A 26,179-nucleotide genomic window follows, 5' to 3' on the forward strand; every position below is an offset into this window, starting at 1 on the left:
TCTGTTGCAGCATGTTATGATGGGTGCTGACAGTCGCAACGCAACAATGGCATTATCTCTCCAAGTCCGTTGTGTGATACGACAATATGTGAAAACACATCTCAGAATTCGGCTTTGGCGCTCTGAAAAAACATTCCCCCGACATGTGTGCAACAGCTGTTTTCTCACAGCACGCTCTAATCCGGACTATGCTGTCAAAAAGCTTTAAAGGAGAATCACTGTCCACACTTTCCAGACCTGCAGCGGAGCTCGGATCAAATGCGAGACAAATGAGAAGCAGGGCGAAGGCATGGAAGGAATGATGGCGATACAAAGAAGACCTTCGCACAGAAGTAACACCACCCGTGCTTTCGTTTCCTTTTTTTGGCATAATGGCAAATAATGTTACAAAATGTCTGGATTTACACTCGTAATAACAACGTGACATACGAACAAAACACTGACCTCTGGAAGTCTTTGCAGATTCTTTGAATTTACTGGCTTTATTAAGGTGTACAGTACGTGCATGTGCCTACATGTTTTTTATTGCATTACACAACCTGCAATGGTCAATGTATGCAGTGTGTGTGTGTTTAATGAGTCCACAGTGTTTTCCAATGTCTTACTGTACTATGAAACAATCCCACAGGACACATCATTTTATATAGCGCTCTGTATGTGTGTGTGTGTCTTTATTATCCTCCAACGACTGCCTACCAGACTCTTACTGTACTATGAAACAACTCCAAAGAGAGACATTGAGCCGGCCCCACTGACTGGCTGCATTTTGAAAAAAGGCGTCTATGGCCACATTATACGGCGAAGTCAGGATTTTTCTTCCTCCGCGGATCCCTCTGAGACGCACATGCACAGAAGCACATATATATTTATTTGACCAGGAACAGCATAGATAGAGGGTTGGATTGCAATGCAGAGCACGTTGTCAGTGCTGGAGACATGCGTGCTGATGCGCTGTGACTAATAAACATTTGGTTATTGTGGGATCTCTCAAATTCTCATATAAAAGCTCTTTGATATAAAATACACATCTACAAAGCCTCAGAGGAGGACTTAAAAAAGGCATTTCATTTACAGTACATTTAACTGCAGAGGGATGAGATCAGACCGTAGTTGTGCACTGCAGCTTATGTGAAACAGTTGATTGATCAGGTGCAATCTGCAACTCTTTTGCTAATCATGTTGCATTTGCTGCTTTTCTCTGTCCATGTCACAGAAACTGAGTATTTTCAGGTTTTTAGCTAAAAGATGTTAGAAGAAACACAAATTCTTTAAGACATCCCTGTACCTTATGGTCTGGGAAAGTGTTCCCCTTTCATATGTGCAGAACAACTTACTGAGTTCTGATGTCTTTGGTGAAAAAAGGGAGAGCGTTCATTCATGTTGAGTCATTTTAAACTATCCAAAATCTCACAAACCAAAAAGTCGAATTACACCTCTTCCCTGTCTTTTCCAACTGATGCATCTAAAATCACTCAAGACCATTAAAAATGCAAAACACCATTAAAAAAAGCCTCAACAAGGCTTCATGTGTTCTGCTGTGTTTCTCTGTTGCAGTTGTTCCTGAAGCATTTAATTCTCCAACTGCAGCACAGGATCCTCTTATGGAACGAGTCACAGCCATTCACTGTTCTGATGTAATGTGCTGTGGCGAGGTTCCCCACCTCACACACACTGAGGCGAAAGTTTGCCTGTGCATGAGTTCGTGCAGCCACTCGTGAGATGTGTGTGTGTGTGTGTGTGTGTGTGTGTGTGTGTGTGTGTGTGTGTGTATGTCCGGCTGGCCTGTCTCTCTCAGCAGGGAGGTGCTACCGCTAATTAATAACCAGGGATGTGCTGGTGAACCTTAGGGCTTTAAGCATCCCAGTGGGAATTCCCAGTGGAGGAGCTTAGGGTGCGCTAAAAGCAGCATGTGCTGCTCATATGTGCTGCCTCCACTGTTTCCAATGAATACCACCCTGTTCATAACCCTGTTAAGCACAAACTCACATAACTTACCGATACAGCACATCTTCTCAAAGTTAATGCAAATTTTTGATGACGTTTTTTCAAGATATTTAAAGAGCCAGTGACTTATCGGAACTCTCCACAAGTTTCAATATAGAAAATTGTTAAAAAAATGTTTTAACGCATTGGAAATACATAAGAACTAAGAGCTAAAGGAAAAATGTCTCGTTCTGAAACACATTGCATTCCTCATTAGACATATTATTGATTGATTTGCAGCCGTGTGTTTTTTATTCTTGCTTGACTTGAAGGTTGTCATGCATGTGCGATTAATGACCTCTGGGCCTGAAAAATACTGAAATCCCCTGTTGTGCGATTTTAAAAGAACACTACAGGGCAAAGGGTCAAAGGTAATAAACCCTTGCTTTTTATCATGCTTTAAAAAAAAATGTTAACGTCAGAGTTTGGCGGAGGAGCAGCTTTCTTAAATCATCCGCTACGTCACACACACAAAGAAGGTTGAGAAACGATCAGGGTCATGCAACGATCTCAAGCATCAAGACCAACACATGAGGTTTCCAAGAAGGGAAGATGATGTTGCACAGGAGGATCAACACATTAGGTGAAAAAGATGGAAAGAATAAATATGACAAAAAGCACATGTCCAGATTAATCGTCAGAGTAATTAAAAATGATTCAAGTATAAAAAAAATAAGAGCAAGAGCAGGAGGAAACTTTTTAAAAGTAAAGGTGAAAATGAACAGATGGGATATTTAATCAAACATGTTCCATGACATGAGATCTGGAAATATTCCTGCTTGGCCAATGAGTCCAGCTCTTTCAGGAGCAAGAAAAATCAGAAGTGCAAATTAAATTTTGTTCTTGGGAAAAGAGAAAACGCAAAGAAGAAGAAGAAATATGGCAGAAATGGAAGAGTTTCAAGACTCATGTTTGAATGAATGGCAGAAAAAAATGAAGAATGGAAAAATAGATCGATTAAAAAAGAAGAGAAACGATGATTCACGAAACCAGAATGACCACCAACTCACGGATGAAACAAAAGTAAGAAAGACGACGGACCAATGACACGATGAACACAACATGACTGGATCCAGATAAAGAGGACGCTCACCCTTCTGTACAAAATGGTTGACCGAAGAAAAGAAAGAAGGCATATGATTGGCTAGGCCCAAATGCCCTCCTCATCGTCCTATTGGTGAGTTCAGAGAAAGCAGGAAGTTAGTAGGTAAGCACAGAAACCTTGTTAAATTAAGAAACTTGAAAAAATGTCTGCTTCTAAGATAGAGAGAAAAAGGTAATGTTACTCCCACAAATGGAAATGGGACTTAATGTCACTGTCTTTCACTTGAACATAGACTAATAGGAACAATTAAAGACTGTTAATTTAGAGCAAGCTTTCATCCACATTAGGGTGAAGATATTAGTTTGAAGGGTTGTGAGGGATCTGGAATCATTTGCAGATTTGTCCCAGCTGAAGGCTCGTGTTCCAGGTTAGAGTTCTCACCTGGTCAGGGGAGGGTTTGTGATTGTTGGGCAGCTCTGCGTTCGGAGATGAGACCTTCAGGTGCTCGTCCTCATAGTTGTCCGCCATCAGCTTCATCCGGTTCTGAGTCTACAGAGAAAAAAAACAAGTTACAAACATTAAGATCAGAGACAGTGAGACATGATTTGACATGATTCAGCAACAGCAAATAACGTTTGTGTTTGAGAGAAAAAAAACAATACAATGAAGTGTGTGTGTGTGTGAGTGTTTTTTGTGTGTTCGTGTGATAAGAGGAAAACCCGCTCACTGAATTCCTCCAGGAGTTAATTTGCAGAGAGGAAGATGAGAGGAGAGTTTTGGACGACCGCCAGGAGCTTTGGCTTCACTAAGACATATTTTATACGTGATTGTGTGGCTGAAGGTGTGTGTGTGCGTGTGTGTGTGTGTGTGTGTCCGAGAGTGAAAGCGAGAGGGAGAGAAAGACAGAAACAGAAAATGGACAACAAGAAAAAGACAAAAAAAAATCTGTGCTGTGTTTGTGTCTTTTATGATAATAACACACACACACACACAACTTGAGATGCCACCTGTTGTGCTGCTTGTTAACTGGTGCAGAAAAATAACAGGCTTGTTAACTTGTCTCTTGGGGGGAGATCCATGAAGGCTTGGACAAACATTACGCTACACACACACACACACTTGAAAATCACTTAATGTGCTCTACACACACGCACACACACAAATACACACTCTTTCTCCCTGTCTTTGCTCCATCACTCTCATCTCTCCCCTCTTTGCTCTACTGTCGTCTCTTTGTTCCCCTCCATACTGTCCTTCATCCTCTCCTCCTTTCCTCTCCTCTCCTCTCACTCCATCTATTACTCATGTTAAAGTTATACTTCAGTAGTGATACACAAGGCTTCGAAAGAGCGAGGGAGTGAGAGGGAGAAGGTGAGGGAGGGAGTCAGTCTAAATCTGTCTTGTACGATCTAAATCCCCTTAGTCTCTCGCTGAGCCCTGCGAGGACGAGGGGCTTAAGCAGGCCAGACTGAGGCTCTGTGTGTGTGTGTGTGTGTGTGTGTGTGTGTGTGTGTGTGTGTGTGTGTGTGTGTGTTTGACAGAACGTGAAATAACTATGTGAATGCCAACTTTTACTTGTAATTGTTTGAAAGCTCAATGAATGGTGCTAGAAACAGGTTCCACTCGGTGTGTACGTGGAACCAGCACCTACAGTATGTGTGTGTGTGTGTGTGTCTGTGTACACAAGTTAAGCTGACGAGAGCCTCCCCTGGCGAGCACACACACATTTTTCATGTCTTCATTTTCTGCAGGCAGCTATAAAATAAATACACACATCCATTTCAAACAAACACAGAAAATAAAAAGTTCAACTTGAGACCGTGTAAGTACAGACTGAGGAGTCCCCGCTGCACCTGCAGACACACACACTTGCTGTGGAGTGATTTTTATTTGTCTCTGTCCGTCTCTTCAGTCTTCCCACTGATTTAACAACAGCAACAGTATAAGAATGTCCAGAAGAAAATATTTTTACTTTGAAAAAAAAAAAAAAAGAGGTACAGATAATATTTCAAAACAAAAGCATTTGTCACTTTGTTCTTCTTAGAGCCAAAGTTCACTTTTCAACCTGTGTCCCCGGGTCTCATTTTTTCCAGTGTGAGTATTTCAGAGATGCCTGAGGCTCCATGAAGTTCACTGTGAACTCTCTGTGTAACGTTATACTGTGACAGACTGTGGTAATTCAAATCCACTTCCAAATTTTGACTTTATGGACTTTGTTTGCCTTGGCTGTAGCTGCAGACGCAAAATGTCTGATCAGTACTCTCTTTGGTTACGATGCAAAATTGCATGATCGGACAAATAATTTGAATATGGCTTTATTATATTATATTACCCGAATTGTAGACAAACAGACTTCACTCATCGTTTCTCTGGTGCAAGCTGTCAGGGAATTTAGCATTTTAAAACCACTGAAGTGGAAGACTTGTTTAGATCTGCAACGACTGCTATAGGTGGACGAGTCCAAAGCCCAAAACATATCGGCTAAATGTGGGGCTCAATATATTGTGAAAACTCATGAATGACCAACATTCGCTTCCAGTCTGAGTGATCAGGTGTCAAATTCATCCTTGATGTTCCAACAAAGGGTCAGAACAAGTCAAAGACATTAATATACCTCCTCTCAAAAGCTGTGTCGCCCAACGTGGGGCTCGAACCCACGACCCTGAGATTAAGAGTCTCATGCTCTACCGACTGAGCTAGCCGGGCTATACTAATCCCTTGGAGGCGTGGCTAAATACTTGTGTTAACATGCTCGTAACTCATACTGGCATCGAAGAGTAATGCTTCTGGTTTAGGACGAGTGGGTGATAGGTACTTAAGTTATGTGTTTAAGTGTATTTCAGGCACTGGATTTTGTGTCAACACATGTAGAACTATGCTGGAAGAGCAGGTCACTATGCTGTGAACTGTCCATGACATTTGGAAAGACGGTTTCAAATGGAGCCAGAGACCAAAGGTCAACCAACGTAACCAAGATTAGAAGCTCTAACAATTGGGCTAGCTATTTAAAAAACGCATTACATGTTTGCCTCAAACATTCCCCTTCATTTCATCTTTTGATCCGTTCCTTGTATTTTCCTCCTTATCCTCTCTTTTCGAAACACATTTTTGGCACTGATTTTGGTTGATGAATGTCTGACGAAATCCGGCATAAATAACACAGAGCATTGGACAAATGTGTGTGCTCCTCCAACATTTAGTTGGAGAAAGAATGATAGAAATAGAGGACAGAGAAACAGAAATAATCAAAAAGAAAATAGAGTTTAGTTGAAGAGGATAAGCTGTGATGACCGTGTGTCTGATCTCTGATCTCTATAAAACGGCCTTACTACATCTAAATCTCTCAACCCTTCTGCAAACACGCCGTCTTTTCTTTGTCTCCGCCTCTCTTCCTCCACATCTTAGAGCTCTTTTTCTGAATAATCCCTGAAGTTTCTCCCTTCTCCCTCTTCCTCTCTTTATCTCTCTTGTCTCTCATACACAGCAATCACTATGATTAAGATTCTGTCTCATACCTAACACTCCACTCCTTTGTCTCTCGTCCTCCCTTTCTTTAAAGAGATATTTTTCATGTTGATTTTAAGACTATCTCTTCTCAGCAGACACAGTATCTCATTTCTTCTCTTTCTCTCTCACTTTCTCGACTCTTGAGCTTCTTAACATGCCTTTGTATCCGTGACTAATTCCCTCTCCTGTTCTATTCCTCTCTACAAAATGTCCTTATTTCCATATATTTCCTTAAAGTCCCCTTTTCTCATTGTTCCTTGTCTAGTTTGCTAGTTTCTTTTGTATGTTAGTATTTTTCTTCATGGTTTTGCCCCCTGTATTGATGTTTTGTATATAATTTCTGCAGCAGAAGTTTTACATTGTGCATGATGCCTTTGTATTATTGTTATGAATGCATCTGACTCAATCAAAATCCTCTTATGTTTTTAATTTACAAAGTCAATATATCCAAAGATATCCAAACCCAGCTACTTCCAATTCAAAAGTCATGCGCCCAACGTGGGGCTCGAACCCACGACCCTGAGATTAAGAGTCTCATGCTCTACCGACTGAGCTAGCCGGGCTACATGCCTACCCTTCACAGGGGCCCACAATCTATAACTGAGTTATAACCACACGCCTGTTAAGCCTATCGATGAATACTAGCAATGGGCATTAGGAGAAATGGTAAAACTTTTAGGATGAATTTGAACAAACTGTGTGACCCCTTTTCGATCCGTTAGCCAGCAAGCTAACGATCTTACTAAATGGCACTTAGAAAGCAGTTAGCAGACTCGTTAGCTTGAGGAGCTTTATTTTCCTCTTTGTTGAATGAAATGATGAACGGTCCTGAGAACAATATACCAAGGGAGGGTGAAAGTGAGGGGAGGAGAAGGAGGGAAAGAGAAAGAGAAGAACAAAGAGAAGTACCAGAAGAAGAAATTAACGCCTCTTCCTCCTCCTTCTCTCTGTCCTATTCTATTTCCCCCGTCCAGCCTTTCTTTACATCTTCCCCCTTTCTCTAATTGTCAGGAACGCTGACCTCAGCTCGCTTGTTTCCATGCCAACTATCTCACTTAATCTAATCATCACACCATTATTTCTTCTCCCGCTCCCTCATTGTTCACCTCCCATTCTTCTCCCTACCCACCCCCCCTCCCCACTGTGGCTCCGCTGTAACCCGCTGACAACATAGAGAATGAGAAACAAATGAGGAAGGGGGGGGGGGGGGGGGGGGGAACTGCTGAGTCATGCCTAGCAGAAAATGATTTCATCGTTACAAGGCTCCGGGGGATATTAGATGAGTATATTGTTTCGTCTTTCCCTCCAGCGGTGAAACAGGAACCTTTGTTGATATCTGTGGAATTATCAATAATGAAAAAGTTGCTGAGTCATGGCTGGACAAGAACTATTTCATCACGAGCAAAAATTTGATTTGCTTTCTTTTCCAGTTTCACCGACAAAGGCAGAAAGTTGTTGATAAGTGGGAAATAAAAAATGACAATGAAAAGTGTCAGAGCTGAGCGCAGAGGGGGGATGTTTCGTTTTGAGAGGTCTCTTGAGGAGCAATAAATTAGATTAGACTCACATTTTTTCACTTTTGCCAGTAACTGGAGAGGTCATGAGGATAATAAACAATTATTGAAGAACCATAAAGTTTTGGGGGTGTGGGGGGGGGGGGGGGGGGGGGGGTGGTGGGGGGGGGGGGGGGGGGGGGGGGGGGGGGGGGGGGGGGGGGGGCAGGACAAAAAAACCACCCCCCAATAAAAATCCCTAAATAAGCAATGGGAAACATGACAAAAATAGATTATTTTCAAGTGCATTTAATCTATAAAATACATAATTTTCAAATGCCGAACCAAAGCAGCCTCAGAGTTTCCCAACTAAAATGGGTCAGCAGCGTTTCCAAATCTCTACAATGCAGGTGCTCGAAACTTTTATAACTATGGCAGTAAATAGAACACAAACCTTCTTCAAGGCCCAATCGTCCCCTTAAATTCAATCAGGCGGCACCAATTTGCACACAGTCATAGATACCAACCAACAAATAGACCGGGGTGAAAACATAGCCTCCTTGTGGAGGTAACTAAAACATAGAAGTGCGCAAGTCTGGCCATATTTTATGTAAACCTGCTTTATGGATCTGTGATGAACAGCTAGTCTACTGTTCCCTGTCTGCTTTGTGAGATTTGTCTTTCGGTAATGTTGGTTAGGAGTGCTGTGGGTTTGGTAAGAATAATATGGAAACATGAAAGTCTTTAGAAGTGTCCATATAACAGCCAGGCCTCACACAGGTGGGGATGAATGGCTGCAGCCACACATACACCACCTGTAAATGTTAACCACATGTGTCTGCTGCAGGAGGGGCAGTAGCATACTTTCACCCCCCCACCCCCCCACCCCTCTTCTGTCACTTGTTCCATTTCATGAATTATTACAGTCCCTCCCTCCCAGCTTGGCTTTTACACTCTCTTCAACACAATATTCTCTCTCTCACGCTTTCTCATGGTTTTAGCCTCCGTCTCTTCACAACACTGTTGCAGAAAATAAAAATAAAGTATTAAAGTGAGGACGAGGCAGATGGTGAGAAAGACATGAGGAGCAGCGTGAGGAGAGCTGAGGTCACCTTGATCTACAGCATCCTGCCGACACTTCAGCTGCGGGGCCGAAGGTCGACACGCAGGAAACACTTTGAGGGTCAAACACCTATTCTGTAACACACATGTTTTTATATTTATCTAGTATAAATGCTGCAAATGTAGAGATTTCCTTTGGGAGGATCCATCCTTTTTTTCTGTCTCTTCTAGCTAAAGGTGGATATCTGTCATGATACAGAACACACTGCAGCAACACAATACTGTACTGGTAAAATAACTCATTCATTACATCCCTGGTTATATGAAAACACTAGATGGGTCAATCAGCGTTTTATGTTTTCTTAGCAGGATAACGCAAAAACTACTGGATGGATTTCCTTTCTTGATGAAACTATGGCTCAGGGAAGAACCCATTAAAGTTTGGTGCAGATCCAGAGCAAGAAGCAGATATATGATTGTCTCATCAAAGATAGGGTGTTTTGCAACTTTTTTGGGGGGTGTCTAAGGAAATAATTCTGCACCATAACTCACCGTCATGTTTTGAAGGCAAATTCAGAACAGACCTGAGACGTCAGCAGCTTTTGGGCTCTCGCGCAGGAGCCCTCAATTCAACAAAACACTCAGCGTGAACTTTGATTGACTGACAAGTGATGGCCGTCGAAGAAACACTCAGAGCGAAAACTTAAAAAACAGCAGTGTTGATTGTGCATGAAATAGATACAAGAGAAACACCTTTAGGATACTGGAAAAGCCAGAATAGGTATGTTGCTCATACATAATTAATTTTAAATGATTTCTTCCCGTTTACAGTTGACGTATTTGGTCCTATGGCAGCCAGAGTACATGCAACAATATTCACTTTCAATTTCATATCACAACGCTGTCTGGGTCCGTCTGCCAGGCAGGTTATCAGTGGTTCAGAGTGTGTGTTTGTGTGTGTGTGTCACGCTGAATGAGCCAGCTAAAAATACTACCAGCTTCAGCTCACTGTAAGATTAGACTGAACACACAACCACTCACACAGGGGAATATCGAGGAAGTCCCTGCTGTGATCCATCATTGAGGGACAGAAAATTATGACACCCCAAAGAGAGAGAGGAACCAAGACGAGAGCAGAACCACTCGCACCCTCGCACGACACACACACACACCGACACATTCACACAGAGCAGCAGACAGTGGAGTCTCTGTGTTGTCAGTAGGTGACGACGGGATGAGGGAGGAAGAGAGAGCGGAGTGATGTATGTTATAATGACTTCATTTGACACAACACTCACTGCTTCACTCTTAAACCCCAGTTCAAACACTCTCTGGCTGCTCACACACAGATTTAGCTCTTTCTTGCACGAGCCACATTCATCTAACTGAGTCCTCGTGAGCTTTTTTCCACCCATTGAGTGGACTTTTGGCAAAAATCACGCACTGGAAATCTCGTGCAACAACAGAGGTGCTAGATGTTATCTAATTCAGCAGCTCTGAGGATGAAAACTCAATTATGGTCACGGAACAGCACTTCAATTTCAGAGTTTAAATCAAACAAGTAAAAAGTTCTGCAGTCACTCTTTAGTTTGGATTTATTGTGTGTCATAATCATGTCAGCGTGTTTGGCAATTTTTGTTCCCATGCACGTACAGGAGGTGGAAAACAAACTGAATGTAGCCCCAGTTTTAACACGTTAGGGGGGAAAGCAAATTCTAAATTTGCCAAGGTAACAGTATAAGCTACTATAAGTGCATGTTAAATTTGTGTACATGTAATGTGTGGGATGGATGGAAGGAGGATTAGATGAAATATAAAAAGCAGAAAGAGGCACAGAGGAGAAAACAGTGAGGAAGAAACTCCACCGAACTCCCAGAAGGCTCATCAACTAAGGGGCTGGTTAGTTTAATAGAGCCACGAGAACCTTTACTGTGTGTGTGTGTGTGTCCGCATGTGTGTGTGCATGTGTGTGAGAGTGTGAATAGACCTCTGTGTGGAACCACAGAATCATTTGGCCATGTTTATATCCTTGTTTTTGGCCTGGGTCAGTGTGCACATATCAGGGTGTGCACAAATATTTGTGTAAATGAATGCATATCAGCAAAGTGACATGCACGGCACCGTGTATTTATGTGTTTGAGTATACAGTATTTGGACAGAAAACCTTTATGATGTGAACATTTACACAAATCCATATGAACAAATACATATGGGAGAACTATCACCAAAGATTTGTCGAACATTTTAACTGTGTGAGTGTTTTGAGACAAATTTATATAATTTCGACAAGCATGATTCCTCCCAAGAACGTGCTCCAGCTAAACAATCCTTGCCCTCCATTGTCTAAAGTGTGGCAGTCCTTGAGACAGACACCACCCAACCAAATCAGTAACACTGCTCCGCAAAAGCACTTGAAGTGAAAGCAGCAGAGCCAGAGAAAAAAGACAGCAAATCACCAAAACATCTGTTTAAGTTTTTATGTGTTAAATGTGTATCCGTTAGTAGAATTAACTGAGAAATGTTCATTCTTAATGTTTGTTCCTCACCAGTAATTATCTGCTGTTTTCTAAAAAACCTTGCCTATGGTATGATATGTGTTGGAGGACCATGCCTTACCTAACACCGTTTTTCAGCTGATTTATATTTTTAAGTTATGGCCGTTAATGCTGAGAAAAATGGCTTGAACTGTTGTTGGAGTCTGGAAATCATGTGAGAGGATGTTTCAATAAAGAAAACCAGTAACACCACAGTCCAAAGCAAATGGCCCAGTTCAAACAGGCCTGTTTAGAACAGGTGCTGCACTTCCTCATCGTCCACTTGGATGTCAGCGTGTGTGTGTGTGTGTGTGTGTTTACTAATCACAGCACAGTAATCGTACCTGCTGTTTGAGCTGCTGAACCAGACTGTCCTTCTCCCTCTTGAGAGAGGCCACCTCCTCCTGGGTTTTCTTCTTCTTGGACGAGGAGAGCTCCAGCAGGGCGATGTTGGCGTCTTTCTCACTTATCGCTGCCAGCAGCGCCTCTTGCCTGCAAAAAGAAAAATCACACATTAGAATCAACACGTTTTAATTTAGCACTGCTTTCAGACACAAATTAATTTGATTTGATCATATTTGATGTGCAAAAAACTGATGACAGCGCTAGCAGCTTTTTCTTTCTCACTCAGAGACACATTGTAGCGTTTGTTCCCAAATAACATATTCATCCACATCTATTCTAGACAGTTTGAGATTTATTGTCCTATTTTTTGAGATTTCTGCTGCCTCTGTCCCACTCTTCCCTCCACCTCCCTCGTAATGAGGTGGAGACAGAAAAATCCCAGAGAAGGACATCTAAGAGGAAACCAAAACTATCTGCATGGCTGGATACCAATTTGGGTGCACTTTAATGTGATGGTGAACCCATGGCGTGTCAACAAATTTAGGAAAGTCCTCTTAATTGGAGCACAGCATTGTGATTTAGAAGGATAAAATTGGTGTATTTTTGCAGGAATATGAGGATTGCTTGTGGTCAAGTATGACGCACACCATGTAATCAAGACGCCCCCAGTTCATTTATGGTGGGGATCTTATGTCGTATGTATAATCTTTTCTCTTCCTTGGTTTCCCTCCACACCATCTATCCCACAATAGAAAAAAAATACCAAACACATCAGTAAAAACAAATCCTAAACATTTGCATCTAGTGCAGCTTTTACTTTGTCCACTCTGCAGGGGGGATAACTAACTTTCCATTAATGTAAAGAAAGAGACTCTAATGTCTGTTCTTATTTATGAAATGACCAGGCAGTATATATCTGTAAGTCTTGGTGCTGAATAGAATAAACACTATCTATCTATACGAGTACACACTCTTATGTATAGACGTCTCTGGCTCGTTCTTTCCATACTCCTCTCCTGCTTGTCTCTCTCTATCTCGTCCCCCTGTCATAATGGTCGGGCTGACAGATAGATAGCATTCCATGTGGTCAGGGAGCAACAAGCCGCATCCCATCCGCCACAGATCTGGCTGAGCCGCCGCTGAGACACCCCAGGCTCTGATTTCTGAAAATTCTATCCGTTCTCCAGAGAGAGAATCTAAATCACAGTGGTTTTCCCCACAATCCCACAGAGATTAACTGGCCACACACACACACACACACACACACACACACACACACACACACACACACACACACACACGTACACATAGATGAGAGCATCTGAATGACGATTACATGTTTGGTGAAGTGAAGACTCACAGATTCTTTGCCGAGGCTCACTGACCACACTGTCAGTGTGCAAGTGTCCCATCATGCATCTGCACTGCTGCAGTCTTGTCAGAGGCAGCTGAACAACTTCAGACTACATCAATTCCCCGGGGACGTCTGGTCACTGTCAGACTTCTCAAAAGGCTTATTTGTGTAAGACTCTCCCAGTTTGGGAATATGAGGCCACTACTTCAAAGATGTATTATCTTGTACCTTTATATTATAACGTCCAGTAAGACAGACCTTAATATTTCTATCATTTGTCAATAATAAACATTTGAAAATGAAAAAAATTGTACAATACCAAAGAAGGAACTCCCAAGAGAATTCAAGGGTTAATGGTGTTTTTGTTTCAACGAGATTGTGGGACACTGTTAACACTGTCACTATCTTTCTTTTTCCAGACAAACACTGGTGCGGGGGACACGCACACATGCATGCACGCGCACACACATACACACAAACACACATACAGAAAAGCTAATGGAACATTCTTCTTGTTAAAGCTAACAGTGCATCCAGTTTTATACCATATCTGAGAGTTACCTGCCAGCACATGGCGCTAATAAACCCCAGTGATAAAATGATATTTATTCCAGATGCACTCGTCTCACTCGGGGCCTCTCCGTGGCACTCCCTTCATCTCACACACATAAAGCACTCTCTGCTCGGCCTTCTCAGCTTGCAGAGCTAAACACGCGCTTACGACAAGTGCTGGTTGTGGCTACTGCTGATGCTATGTGATCATTAAAAAAAAAAAAACATTCTTAAGTGCAGCTCTCTTTAGCTAAATCTTTATTAAAGATAAGTCGCCTGTCAGAGGGCACTTTAAAACATAGCATGCTCTCAGCGGTGCTGGCTGTGCGTCCTCACAGTTGAAAATAACAAAAGCAACGAAGCCAGCGCTCTGCGGAGGAAACGCTCCCAGTGGATGCTCTGCCTTAGATCTGTAACTTTGCTTTCAAGTCCTTCCTTTGTGGAGCCATATAGAGAGCAAAGTAGGATAAAGGAAGGTCTGCTAACAGTAAGTGAAGAATAGAAGCTTGTCATCTCTTATCTATTATACTTACTCGTCCCAGCAGCACCTCTGGTCTTATTTGTAGTGGTACTTATGCACTGCTCATCCAAGAATGACTTATTTATTTCAGAAGTGTCACACATTTGTCTCAAGATTCTGTGTTTATAGGGTCTTTAACCAGCCAATGTTAGCTTTGCATGCACTGTATCACAGACTGGACCAACAGCCCACCAACACACGCTAACATCTGGCTGTTGTCTTCACAGGGAAAAGGGTACAAACATCTTTCATTGGAAACTTGACGCCCTTTTGTAAACCATCAATTATATAAAGATGGAAGACAAGCCAGCTCCTCAGAAGGGAAGCGAAATTGTCCTGATCGCCCCCTGGTGGCTGGCTATGCTATAGGTGGTGAAAGATTTGTGTAAAATGCGTGATTGAGAGTACTTAGATGGTGGAGCTGGGGGCTACATTGGAAAATGCTGGATCATCGCAACCAGTAACGCAATGCCATCAATCAACACGCTCGATTGACGAGTCACTGTAAAACTCCACAGAGAACTTGCACCAGTTCATTTCAAATAGGTGGTGATGGAGGTGACTGGTAAAACAGCCCCACATTAATATAGACTTTTCACAGGTTATTGAAAATTTAACAAGTGTCCCTTTCAACTTCTATTCTCTCCCCACTTCCCCCCCTCCCTTTTTAGTCTCTCTCTAACTCATTCTCCATCAGTATCTCTCGCCCACCCTGCCTTCCTCATCTTCCTCTTCATCCCCACTCCTCCGTCATCACTCCTCCTATCTCTCCACCTCCTCTCCACCTCCGCCTGTAAAGAAGACAAGGAGGAATTCTTTCCGTCGTCCGGCAGTCGTGTGCCATGATGTCATCGCAGTGGTGACAAGGCAGACAGTAAGCAGAAACACAAAACCACGCCAGGCACCTGACCCCAACACACACACACACACACACACACACACACACACACACACACACACACACACACACACACACACACACACACACACACACACACACACACACACACACACACACACACACACACACACACACACACACACACACACACACAAACACAAACACAGGCTCTCGCTCCATCCTAAGACCACTTAAGGCCCCTCGCTTTATCAGAAACACTAAGGCCTGGTCTTAGATCACCCACATATTTTTCTCTCACACAAACGCACACACACACACACACACACCCACACCCACGGCTTCCTGTGTGTGCTGCGTTGTCTCTTTCATGCTGTAACACATAACTGCAATCTTCAGTGTGTGTGTGTGTAGGTGTGTGTCTTACAGTGATAAGTGTATGTCTCTGTTATGACAGCATGTGTTTCTATGTGTGTCTTTGTGCTTATAAGGATGTACTTATAATTCAAGTGTGTGTGTGTGCATGTTCGCAGGTTGTCTATGAGTATTCAAGGCTTATTTCTGTGCATTTCTATGTGTAAAATTGAAGTGTGTCTGTGTGTGTGTGTAAAGTAGATTCAGTCCTGTGTGACATTGGCCAGTCTCTGTCTAAGACAAACACAGAGCTATTTTAGAAATAATCCCCCCTCTCTCTGCTCTCTGTTTCCGACTGAACAAAGCAGCCCCTCCATTGTTTTTCAGTGACACTGTCTGCTCTGGTTATACAGGGGGCCGCTTGTAGGACACCAGCGTTTACTCTCTAACCCCTGTAGGACGTGGTGCGTGTCTAGCTCGACCTCATTTTTGCAAGGGGCGGTTTTCGCGCCGCACGCTGACCTTCAGAGAAACATTTCCCCAAACGTTTTAAATGCTACATAAACGACGAGGAAGTTGTTTTCCTCCCCGAAACCAATTCAACCCTTTTCAGACCAATTCTGAGAGAATGATTGAGTTTTGAGGTGAGTTAAATCAGCGGGTTCGGCTAAAAAATGCAGTTCTGCAATGATTATATTTACTTTAATCAGGAGCGATGTGAGCTTTGGTTTGCTTTAGACAAAAACAGACAGGCCGAGTTGCAGGAATTTGTTATTTATCGGTTTCATTCAGTGATTAAAAGAATCTGGATCCCACAATATCACAAGTTCTGCTGAGCTGGAGCAGGAGCTCAACGTCCCTCTGGACAATTGTTTGAATTTAATCTTTGACCGAAAACATTCTGACTCAAGAAAAGATAATTCAAGGTGTAGAGGGGTTCTTAAAAGATGACAGGAGAGGGGAGTGAGGGGCGGCCACCTGGATACAAGCTGAGGTCAGATCAACCTTAACCATTAAAGTTTTTTTCTAGCTTTTCCTTTAAAAATTGAAAATGAAAAAGGTTAACAGAGAGAGAGACAGAGAGAGAGAGAGAGAGAGAGAGAGAGAGAGAGAGAGAGAGAGAGAGAGAGAGACGGGAATATTCTTTACAAAGTGAATAGGAGAAAAAGGGGATTTTAGAACGAGAAAAGAGCTGAAGAGAGATGAGGAGAAGACTAAGATACAGGAGGGCACAGCTGGCTCTCAGTGGTAGCTAATGCTGCCTGGAGGCACACACACACACACACATGCTAACACAAACACACACGCTAATACATACACGCACACACACCTCGATGGCTCTGGTGTTCATGACTCTGCATCATCTGCTTGTATGTGTGAAGACAAAATTAAACCATTTCTGATTCCTACCCCTGTTTTCACCACCACCCTGTCTCACACTCACTCACTCACTCGCGCACACGCATGCTCGCCACACACCCACACACTTTAGTTTAGTTTATGGCTCTCCAGAGTGGGCCCCTACAGAGTAATATTTTTCTCTCAGCTGACAGCTTCTGTCCTAGGGCAGACAACTAGCCAGCACCGGGCCTCGATCCTGCTCTCATCTACACCACGGTGACTCTCTCTTTCTCTGCCTTATACACACACACACACACGCACACACATGAAAACAAACATGCACACACACGTGTTGAAGGTGTAAACTGCTCCTGATGCCTCACATCTTCAAATAGTGAGAGAAAGGTACCAAAGTAAGAAACTAAGCAAGAGGAATGAAGCTAGAGGCTTCTCTTTAAATTTTTAACCACCTTTGAACACACACACATGCACGCACACAGACACACACACACACACACACACACACAAACTCCTTTATGGCTCTACGAGGGAAAAGAGAGCAATGAATACACAGATCAGAGCAGGTTTTATGAAACATTTGTTCGTGCTGGCCTGCCATATGTGCAGCATCAAATCAATGATAGCCAATAAAGCCCTGGTTTATAGTAAACCATCCACTGCTGCTCTTTCTCCTGCAAACGCGCCGACACAAAGCTCCGTCGGATCGTAACAGTTCGAGAAAATGATTGACACCTTCCGCCGTTGTTATGGGCATTGAAAACGTTAAGATTGCTCTTGAGGGGCTACATGAAACACATGAAAGGGATAATGGTACAATTGAAATACAGGCTAATGATAAAATGATTATCAAGAATTACAGCTAATGGCCTCTTCTGCTTTTATTCATTGCCAAAAGCCAAAATGTGTTTGTGATCTGGAAACTTTACTTGTTTATTATGTCGGAGGAGGCCGTGTAAAAGGGATTTGCATAAAGAAGCCCGGTCGTGATTTGGCAGAAGATTTGTTTTATCTTTGACTAATGCTCCTTTGACTAAAGTAGCCCGTTGTACAATGTATAATAATACAATGTGAACAGAAGGGTTTTTTGGGTGAGATCTTTCTGAAAGCTGACTTGTGTGTGTGTGTGTGTGTGTGTGTGTGTGTGTGTGTGTGTGTGTTAACCCTATCGTGGAAGTGGGTCAGAGATGCTGGACATAAATGATTTAGTATGGAGAGAGATGAATGAGAGACCATCAGAGAGAATTGGAAAAAGTGAGAGAGCGAAAAAGAGAGTTAGGGAAATAGGTTAAAGCTGGTGCACAGGATAAGTGTGTGTGTGTGTGTGTGTGTGTGTGTGTGTGTTTGAGAGGGAGAGAAAAGCACCCCTCAAGGAGCTGTTGTACATCAGAGAGGCTTAAAGAAAAACAGCAAGAAGGCTTACACTCACACACACCCCACTCACACACACACACACACACACACACATTGACAGAAAGAAACAGCACTGACAGGAAAGGGAATAAAATAACTGGAGGATTTGGAGGGAAAACAAATCAAAGAGACGTGAAGGGGGAGAGAGGAACGGATAGAGGGAGGGAGGGATGGAGTAAAGGAAAGGGGAGGCCGAGAGACAAAGGCAGTAAGAGGATGAGGAGTGAGAGAGAGAGGGAGAGAGAGAGAGAGACAGAGGAGGGCAGGTGGGACTACTGCTTGACAGAATGAGGATCTGTTCTTGACACATTTACCCTTTTTCTCGCTGACTTTTTTCTCTACAAGAAACGCTGGCTTCCCTCGTTCCCCCACCTCCTTCTCTCTCTGCCTGCAACTCTCTCTCTCACACACACACACACACACACACACACACATTTAAAAACACACTGTGACTAATAAGAAAGGTGTAAAAATGCATTATCCATGGTCTGTGGGAGTTTGCTCTTTTCATGGGACCACACACACACACACACTAAGAAGTGTGACTAAAGATGCAGCTTTGTCTTCACTGCGGCTCCTTACAGTAAATCAATTTCTACGCCTTGCTACAGAGACCAAGACATCTGCTTACAATCTGTCAGCGCAAGCTCACTCCTGTACCTTGAACCAGTCACAGAGCCGGACACCTGCGACTCACACACACGTTCGTCAAAGCATCAGAGATACGCGCCAACCGACAACATGACAGTGGCAGATCTGTGAAATCCATAGATATTCTCTGTCGTACACCTCAACTCTGTGATTCACTGAGATGCTTTTGATTGTCAGTGGGTTCAGGCCAACAAGGGAAGCTGGATGCAACTTCACACCTTCGAAAAGGTGCAGTAAAATCAAGGAAAGCTGCTTTCAGACACACACTGAGGTCTGGATATCTTTTCTGGAGGGCTAGTGATGACGTCTCTAATGCACAATGGATGCAGAAGAGCATAAAATAAATAAAAAGACTTTGAATATCTCAATCACAAGAGCTGACCATCATGAAAACGCAGAAAGAGAGAGAAAGAGTGTCATGGGTTAGTTTTACACTATTAACTGTCAAATTAAACATGTGCATATTCTGCATAATAACTCTGGATAATTCTTGATAATATTAGATATTAAAAAGTTAAATATATATGAGCAATGATTGAAAAACGAATATAAACAATAATATCAGGGCAACAATCAAAGCAGCATGCCACTGGCTTTGCATTTTGGGTAGATTTACAACAAATCACATTTACCTTCATCTGTCTAAGATTGAATCTAACAAGGCCAAAACTGCTTCCTGATTTTTTGTTTTAATGCAGTGAAGCTTCTACATTTCAACAGTAATTTTCACCATCTTTAAAAGCTATAATCTCAAGTTTCAGAGCAAGTTAAAATAAAAATGACAGATTCACATTTCTCAGAGTTTTGATGAAGCATGAACAAAGTCCACCGTTAATATTCTAGATGTTTCATTTAATTCATCATGTATGATTACGTGCTCAGTTTCTTTGCTCGCTGACAACGAGCCAATTTTCCGATTCAGGAGAATAAAGTCTGACGGAATCTTTACAACCTGAGATGATTGATAACTGTGATTATGTCCCTGATGTAATCGCCGTCAGTTAATAACTCTCGTTCTCACTCAATCTGATGTCTTCCTTGTTCACTCTGTCTTTTCTGTGCATTTAATGAGCCAATCACAAGTCTGCCACTGGTCCGTCCTCTTCTCCCTCTGCCTGTCTGTCTTCTAGACTTTTATTATTTCCAAAATAGATATGTAATTGTTTGGCAATCAAAACGTACAATCAGAGGGTTTTAAAAAAAATAAATGCTTGTCTTGTTTTCTACTTTTTGATACATTTTCCCTTTTCCTCGCTCCCTTTCCCTCTTTAATTGCTGTTTAATGATCTGTTTGATGGCCTGGCACGCACAACCTGCAATCACTTGAGGTAAACAGGCGGGTTTTTGGTTTTGCCGCATCCTTTTTTACTTTATCTGTTCTTTCTTTCCACTTGTTTCCTTTGGTCCTGATGTGTTTGGTCGCTGTCCATGTCCCTGAACATTTCCCCCTTGTTCTAGAGTCTTTGTCCTCGTTTCAAATCTCGCCCCCTTTTCCCTCTTTTTGGTTCAGTCGACTTCATTGGTGCAAGCGCACTGAAATCCGTGTGCAGATTACACATTAAATAAGGAGGATAACAATGCACATTATAATGCAAAAAGTCAGAACTAAAAAAAAATGTCTTTCTCTGTCCCATAATCAGCTGGAGATCACTGGTTTACGAGGCTTCAGAGACGTTCAGAAAACCCTGTTATTTAAATACAACTTCTAACTGCAGCACATCTTTTATTGCTTCTAAATCTCCCTCAGTTGCTCACAAGGGAGAAGAGAGAGAGAGACAGAGACAGAAAAAAAAAATTCAAAGAGGACAGAGGAAGGCAGCTCGAGACGGAGGGAAGAGGGCGAGCGAGCAAGGCAAGTGCACAGAGCGCATGGAAGATGGCAAGAGAGAGAGAGAGACGTGCAGCGAGGCGGCCTGATGTGAGCTCGTAGGACTAGTGTCAGAACCACGTGCCCTCTTTTTGTCAAACTAAGCTTCCAACGTGTCTGACACACACACGCACACACACATACGCACACACTCGCTTTGGCACAGTGTGGATTAATATCATTGCCGTCTGAGGGGATCAAAGCGTGTCTCTGTGTTTAGTGCGCCGCCATAAGCATGTGTACATGCATTTGTGTGGGAGAATGTATTTTAATGCATGTTTTTAGAAATATATTTGTATGTGTGAGTGTGAGAGAGTGTGTGTGTGTGTGTGTGTGTGTGTGTGTGTGTGTGTGTGTGTGTGTGTGTGTGTGTGTGTGTGTGTGTGTGTGTGTGTGTGTGTGTGTGTGTGTGTGTGTGTGTGTGTGTGTGTGTGTGTGTGTGTACGTAATTCTCAAACATTCCTCCGGGAGTGAAAGCTTCTAAGACATCATGCTTTCTTGTCTGGTTTTGTGAGTGACTGTCTGTGTGTGTGTGTGTGTGTGTGTGTGTGTGTCTATTTATTTTTCTGAAGGCAACATGTACTTCTATTGTTAGTGATGGGATAGCTGCTGTGTGTGTGCTCATGTGTGGGTTATTTGCACATGTAGTGATATTGTTAGTGTTGGCTGTCTGACTGTCAGGAGCAGAACTCTCGTCCAATCGACATACTCACACACACGCACACACACACTCACTCCATTGATTAGATTCACGATGTAGTGACAAAAGTGAAGACAGAGACGGAGAGAGAGAAATACAGCCTTCCGGACAGAAATCACTCGATAATGACGTTTCCAGACAAATGTAGGCTGCAGAGTGGAGGACAATGGATGGAAAGAGGCAGGGCAGGCAGGATGCAAGCAGCGAGAGACGAAAACAGGAGGATGGGAGCGATGGAGGACAAGGAATGCCAGAGCGAGGGATGCAGTGGAGGGAGGGACGGCAGGAATGAAGGGAGGGATGGCTCGCGGAAGGGGTGCGGGGGGAGAAGAGGTTTGAGGTTTGGAGAGGGAGGCTGGGAGGGAGATAAAACAGAGAACAGAGCAGCAGAAGAGAAATAAATTGAATTTATAGTGTTCACCTTGAGGCATCAGACAAGGCTCTAACGGGGCAGACGTTCTTCATTCTCTAATTGTGCACGCAGTTCAAAATACAGTGCGGGTAAACAGACTTCCTGTAGTCAAGGTTGTCCGAATTCTTCCACACACCCAGCATGTGTGAGAGTGAGACAACAGGAAAAACAGCAGGGCACCTATACACACACAACTGAAAACAACAAGCATTGATACTTATATGTATCTTTCTCTCCTTTAAATCTACAAAAAGCTAATTTTTTAATAAAAATCACTCTTATAGTCACACAGAGGATCCTGTTCCAATTTATACAAACAGTCAAATTTGCTCAATAAATCCCCCCCCCCGATACTTGACTAGCACATGTTTCTTTCAGCCTGAGGCAGCCTCCCACATGCAGATAGAGAAACTAGATTTATTTTCCCACTACCAAGACAAACAAAAGTAATGTGACTCACTTTGTTGCCTGCTGCTCGAGGCCTTGACCATTAGCCTCGTACCAAAAAATCATCCAGTGCCTCCATGCCCCTGTTTCTGCCCAATAGGGACTTTTCATTGGGATTCTTCTGTGTTTTTAAAGCATCATTAACAACATAACAACCTCACAAGTAAACTGATTCATTCCGATTGTTTTTTAAATATTAAGTTTTTGTCTGGTAAAAACGCAGGAAATTAAATTGACAGTTTTGTGACAAAGGCGAGGAAGGACGTTGCGTGAGATAAGTGGTAATATATTCAATATACACTGTAGTCTGAAAGATTGATGGATGAACGGAAGGAGCGAGGGAGACAGAGATGGAGGTAATATAATTTCTTCAGGATATCACGCAGTTTTGTTGGCTCGCCTGAGTTGTTGTTGGACAGCTGTCTTTCTCCTCTTTGCTCTCCCTCCTTTCCCCTCGGCCAAAAAAGCATTTCTGCTTCTTTTCTTTCATTTTATTATCCTCCTACTGTCTCCCTCCCCCCAAAAAGAAATTTGTAACTCTTGCCCTGACCTCTTTGCATGCGTTTCTTCTCTTCGTTGTGTCCACTGTGTGCTCCCCTTTCTCTCCTCATCCACTTCTTTGTCCTCTCGGAGTCTGTTCAGATATCCAAGCCAAATTGTAAGTGATATCCAACTAATGTAATAGACTATTTTGAAATCCATCCCTTTTTAAATTAATTTACACAAACGATTTTGTGTTCGGATAAGTAAAACATGAACTTCCTGTGATATTCCTTCCCTGGAAATCCAAACGTACTTCTTTCAACACTGGAAAATGACTTCAGTAAATTCTAATAAAACTGTCACTGTCACATTTGCTATAATAAATCAGCACATTTCATATATAAAATCATCAAAAGCGAAACTATTGTTGTAAACCCAGTTTACAACCTCCACAAATCAAGTTCTGTTCAAAATGTGCTCCACGTCTGTTTGGGTCATTTCGCCCTGAACAAAGTTTCTCAGGCAAAGCTGCAGGACAAGGTTTCAAACTGCAAACGGGGTTCTTCAAATTCCATCTTGTGTTTGCCAAATTTATAATCAATCATGTGAGAGTTAAACTGCTTCATTTTAGTTGAGTGTTTACTTGCTTGCAGTGTTGAAATTTCCACGCTGAAAGGATGTGTTCTAATCACGCTCAGTGAGGTAAGTGCAAGCAACTGTCATCATGGCAAGAACTACTTGAAAATATATCTGAAATGTTCTTTTCATTACAACCCAACTTACAGCCATGTTTCTTTTGGACGGATTCTCCCTCATCCAAATCAAAGGTATAAGTAGAGACCTTCTGATCTTAAACTGTACAAATAAAACCAACACGACTTGTCTCGTCTGTGTCCTAAAAAAACACGTTTTAGAAGATTATTGTCTCCTCTTGAAATCCTTTCAAAGCCAACCAAAATCTTCTGTGCGTATGTTTTACATTAATCAAGTCTCGTCGGACAAGCGCCGCATTGAGTGCTACGGCTCCACAAACCAGACCTGCCCGTAACCACACCAGAGACGTACAGTAAACGTGTCTGCGTGTGAAACCGACATGAGAAGAAAGACGAGAGAGAAAGAGCGGGAGCGGTGCGGCGGGGTGTAGATGTGTGTCGGACGTCAGTGGAGAATAAAATGAGCCTTAATTCATCCAGATTGGGATTTCAGACCTGACCCCCCCCACTGTTACACACACACACACACACCGTCAGCGCATTCCTCTGCACCGACACCTGCTTACCCTAAACTCTCCAAACACATGACGACACATGTGCACACACGAGGCTGGGAAGAGAACGAGCATGTCCGTATTTAATGTATATCACAAAGAAAATATGCCTGTGTGCTTTATGAGCCTGCTTGCATGTTTGAGGGTCGCTGCAGATGATTTATCAGTGGGAACAGTCGCATGTTGGAGCCCTGCAGGGCAGATGTTGTTGTCTGTGTGTAGTTCTGTCTGTGTATTTTCCTGTCTCTGGATCAGAGTGTTTATAGTGCGGCTCTACTTAGATGTTAATAGTGGGTATTTGCATGTTTGTGGATGTGTGTATCCCAGAATTTTTTATTATATTATTGTGTGTTGTTGGACAAATACAGAAACACACCAAGGAACGAAGTGTGTTTGTGTGTGTGTGTGTGTGCGTGCGCGTGTGTGAGTGTGTGTGTGTGTGTGTGTGTGTGTGTGTGTGTGTGTGTGTGTGTGTGTGTGTGTGTGTGTGTGTGTGTGTGTGTGCGTGTGTGCATGTGAGTGTGTGGCAATAAGAGGAAGGAGGAAACAAGAAAAGAATAGAAAAAGAAACAGATGGTCAGTATGTGTGCTCTTGCAGCTGTATTCTGAATATTTCTGCACGGGAGTGTGTGTTAATATATTCTATGTCTGTTCCAGAAACCTCGGAAACATGCCGTATCATATATCATGTCTAACAGTAACATTAAACCTTACACCAATGTAGAACTGGGCAGCAAATCAGACATCAAACCCCGAAGAGTAACGGCCGCCTGCGTGCACGGAGACAGTTTCATGTGCATTACACTGAGATATATGGACACACAGGACACAGCCACCTTAAACATCTCGTGTTTTACATGTGGGAGAAAGCCAGAGAGAAATGACGTCTTCGCTGACCGAACCCTAATGTCCTGTGAAAAATATGAGCGGTGGCGTCATGCACATTACTCACAGCGAGACAACCAGCAGCTACCTGAAACATCTAAACTTCTCACTGAGGGTTTGCTGAGAAGAAAATAGACTACATCCCAGATATGTGAGAAGCATATCCTACTGCGGCCTGAAAAAGATCATGAATTATGCAGAGGCAGAGCTGGAGAGCTGGAGAGCGCCGTGCTTTCTTTCCAGTAAGTTGTTAAATTATCACATATGAATGTGACAATTCGTCTGCAGGGGGATTCAAGCGGAGCATTTCAAAGAGGAATTCCCTCTGTGTTTTCGGGTGAGTTGCTATTAATCAGAAAACCACAGACGACACGAGCGGAAACAGAAGAAAATAGAAGCTTTGGCAGCAAAAAAAACGCGAGTGAGGAGAAAAGTGCTGGCCAACGCAGACAAGCATACCAACAGTAAATAATTGATATCCTAAAAACGTAAGTATGAGCTCAGAGAGGGAAAAAGAGAAACAAACTTTTCTACAAGGCCTGCCGCCAGAGAGTTTAAGATTTAAAGTGAAGGAAAAGGAAACTTTTTGTACCTCTTAATCTACCCGTCTACAGATGTACTATTTCGTACGTCAATAAATTGGCCCCAATAAGGACACAAATTAATCTAACCATCCTGAATATGACGCACGGCGGTGAATATGACTAAAAGTTAACTTTTTGCTTTAGTTCTATTGGGTAAAAACACAAGTGAGGTTGTGTCAAGTCAAGCTTATTTATATAGCACATTAAAAACAACAGGAGATGAGCCAAAGTGTCTTAGAGTTAAAGAAATACAAGTTTGGACGAAAAAAGGACTAGAAGGGGCAAAGATGGAATCCTTATATATGCAAGAGAGAATGTATTTGCAATCACACGATGAATATATGCATAATTCACACGTACAGTATCTGTCACATAAGAGGGCAGCGCCGTGTGTGCAGCTGCTGCAGAAGCACCAGAGACAGGCAGCGCAGTAAACATCTGGATCTCTGTATGATCCAGTGGAAACACAGTCAGAGTTCAGAGTATATACAGTCAGTGTGCCG

General features: G+C 42.7%; 1 protein-coding gene and 2 non-coding genes across 4 annotated transcripts in view; all 3 read right to left on the bottom strand.

Annotated features, from left to right (window-relative positions):
• The window catches only part of LOC128428497 (ELKS/Rab6-interacting/CAST family member 1), a 115,558-nt gene that overhangs the window by 18,677 nt on the left and 70,702 nt on the right, over positions 1–26,179 (bottom strand). Inside the window, exons 19-21 of one of the 2 annotated variants that reach the window (XR_008333799.1) lie at positions 11,969–12,116; positions 3,470–3,577; positions 3,077–3,154 (exon numbers count right to left, since the gene is read on the bottom strand). Coding sequence is in view for 1 of the 2 variants with exons in the window: in XM_053414692.1 (XP_053270667.1) it covers positions 3,470–3,577; positions 11,969–12,116 (256 nt within the window). In the remaining variant the exon portion in view is untranslated. The remainder of the gene's footprint in view (positions 1–3,076; positions 3,155–3,469; positions 3,578–11,968; positions 12,117–26,179) is intronic. The other variant, XM_053414692.1, reaches the window with a different exon arrangement.
• Positions 5,662–5,734, bottom strand: trnak-cuu (transfer RNA lysine (anticodon CUU)). Its single transcript has one exon. It is a non-coding gene; the product is annotated as a tRNA-Lys (tRNA).
• On the bottom strand, positions 7,026–7,098 carry trnak-cuu (transfer RNA lysine (anticodon CUU)). Its single transcript has one exon. It is a non-coding gene; the product is annotated as a tRNA-Lys (tRNA).

Source organism: Pleuronectes platessa, chromosome 22 (assembly GCF_947347685.1).
Source record: "Pleuronectes platessa chromosome 22, fPlePla1.1, whole genome shotgun sequence".
Lineage (NCBI taxonomy): Eukaryota > Metazoa > Chordata > Actinopteri > Pleuronectiformes > Pleuronectidae > Pleuronectes > Pleuronectes platessa.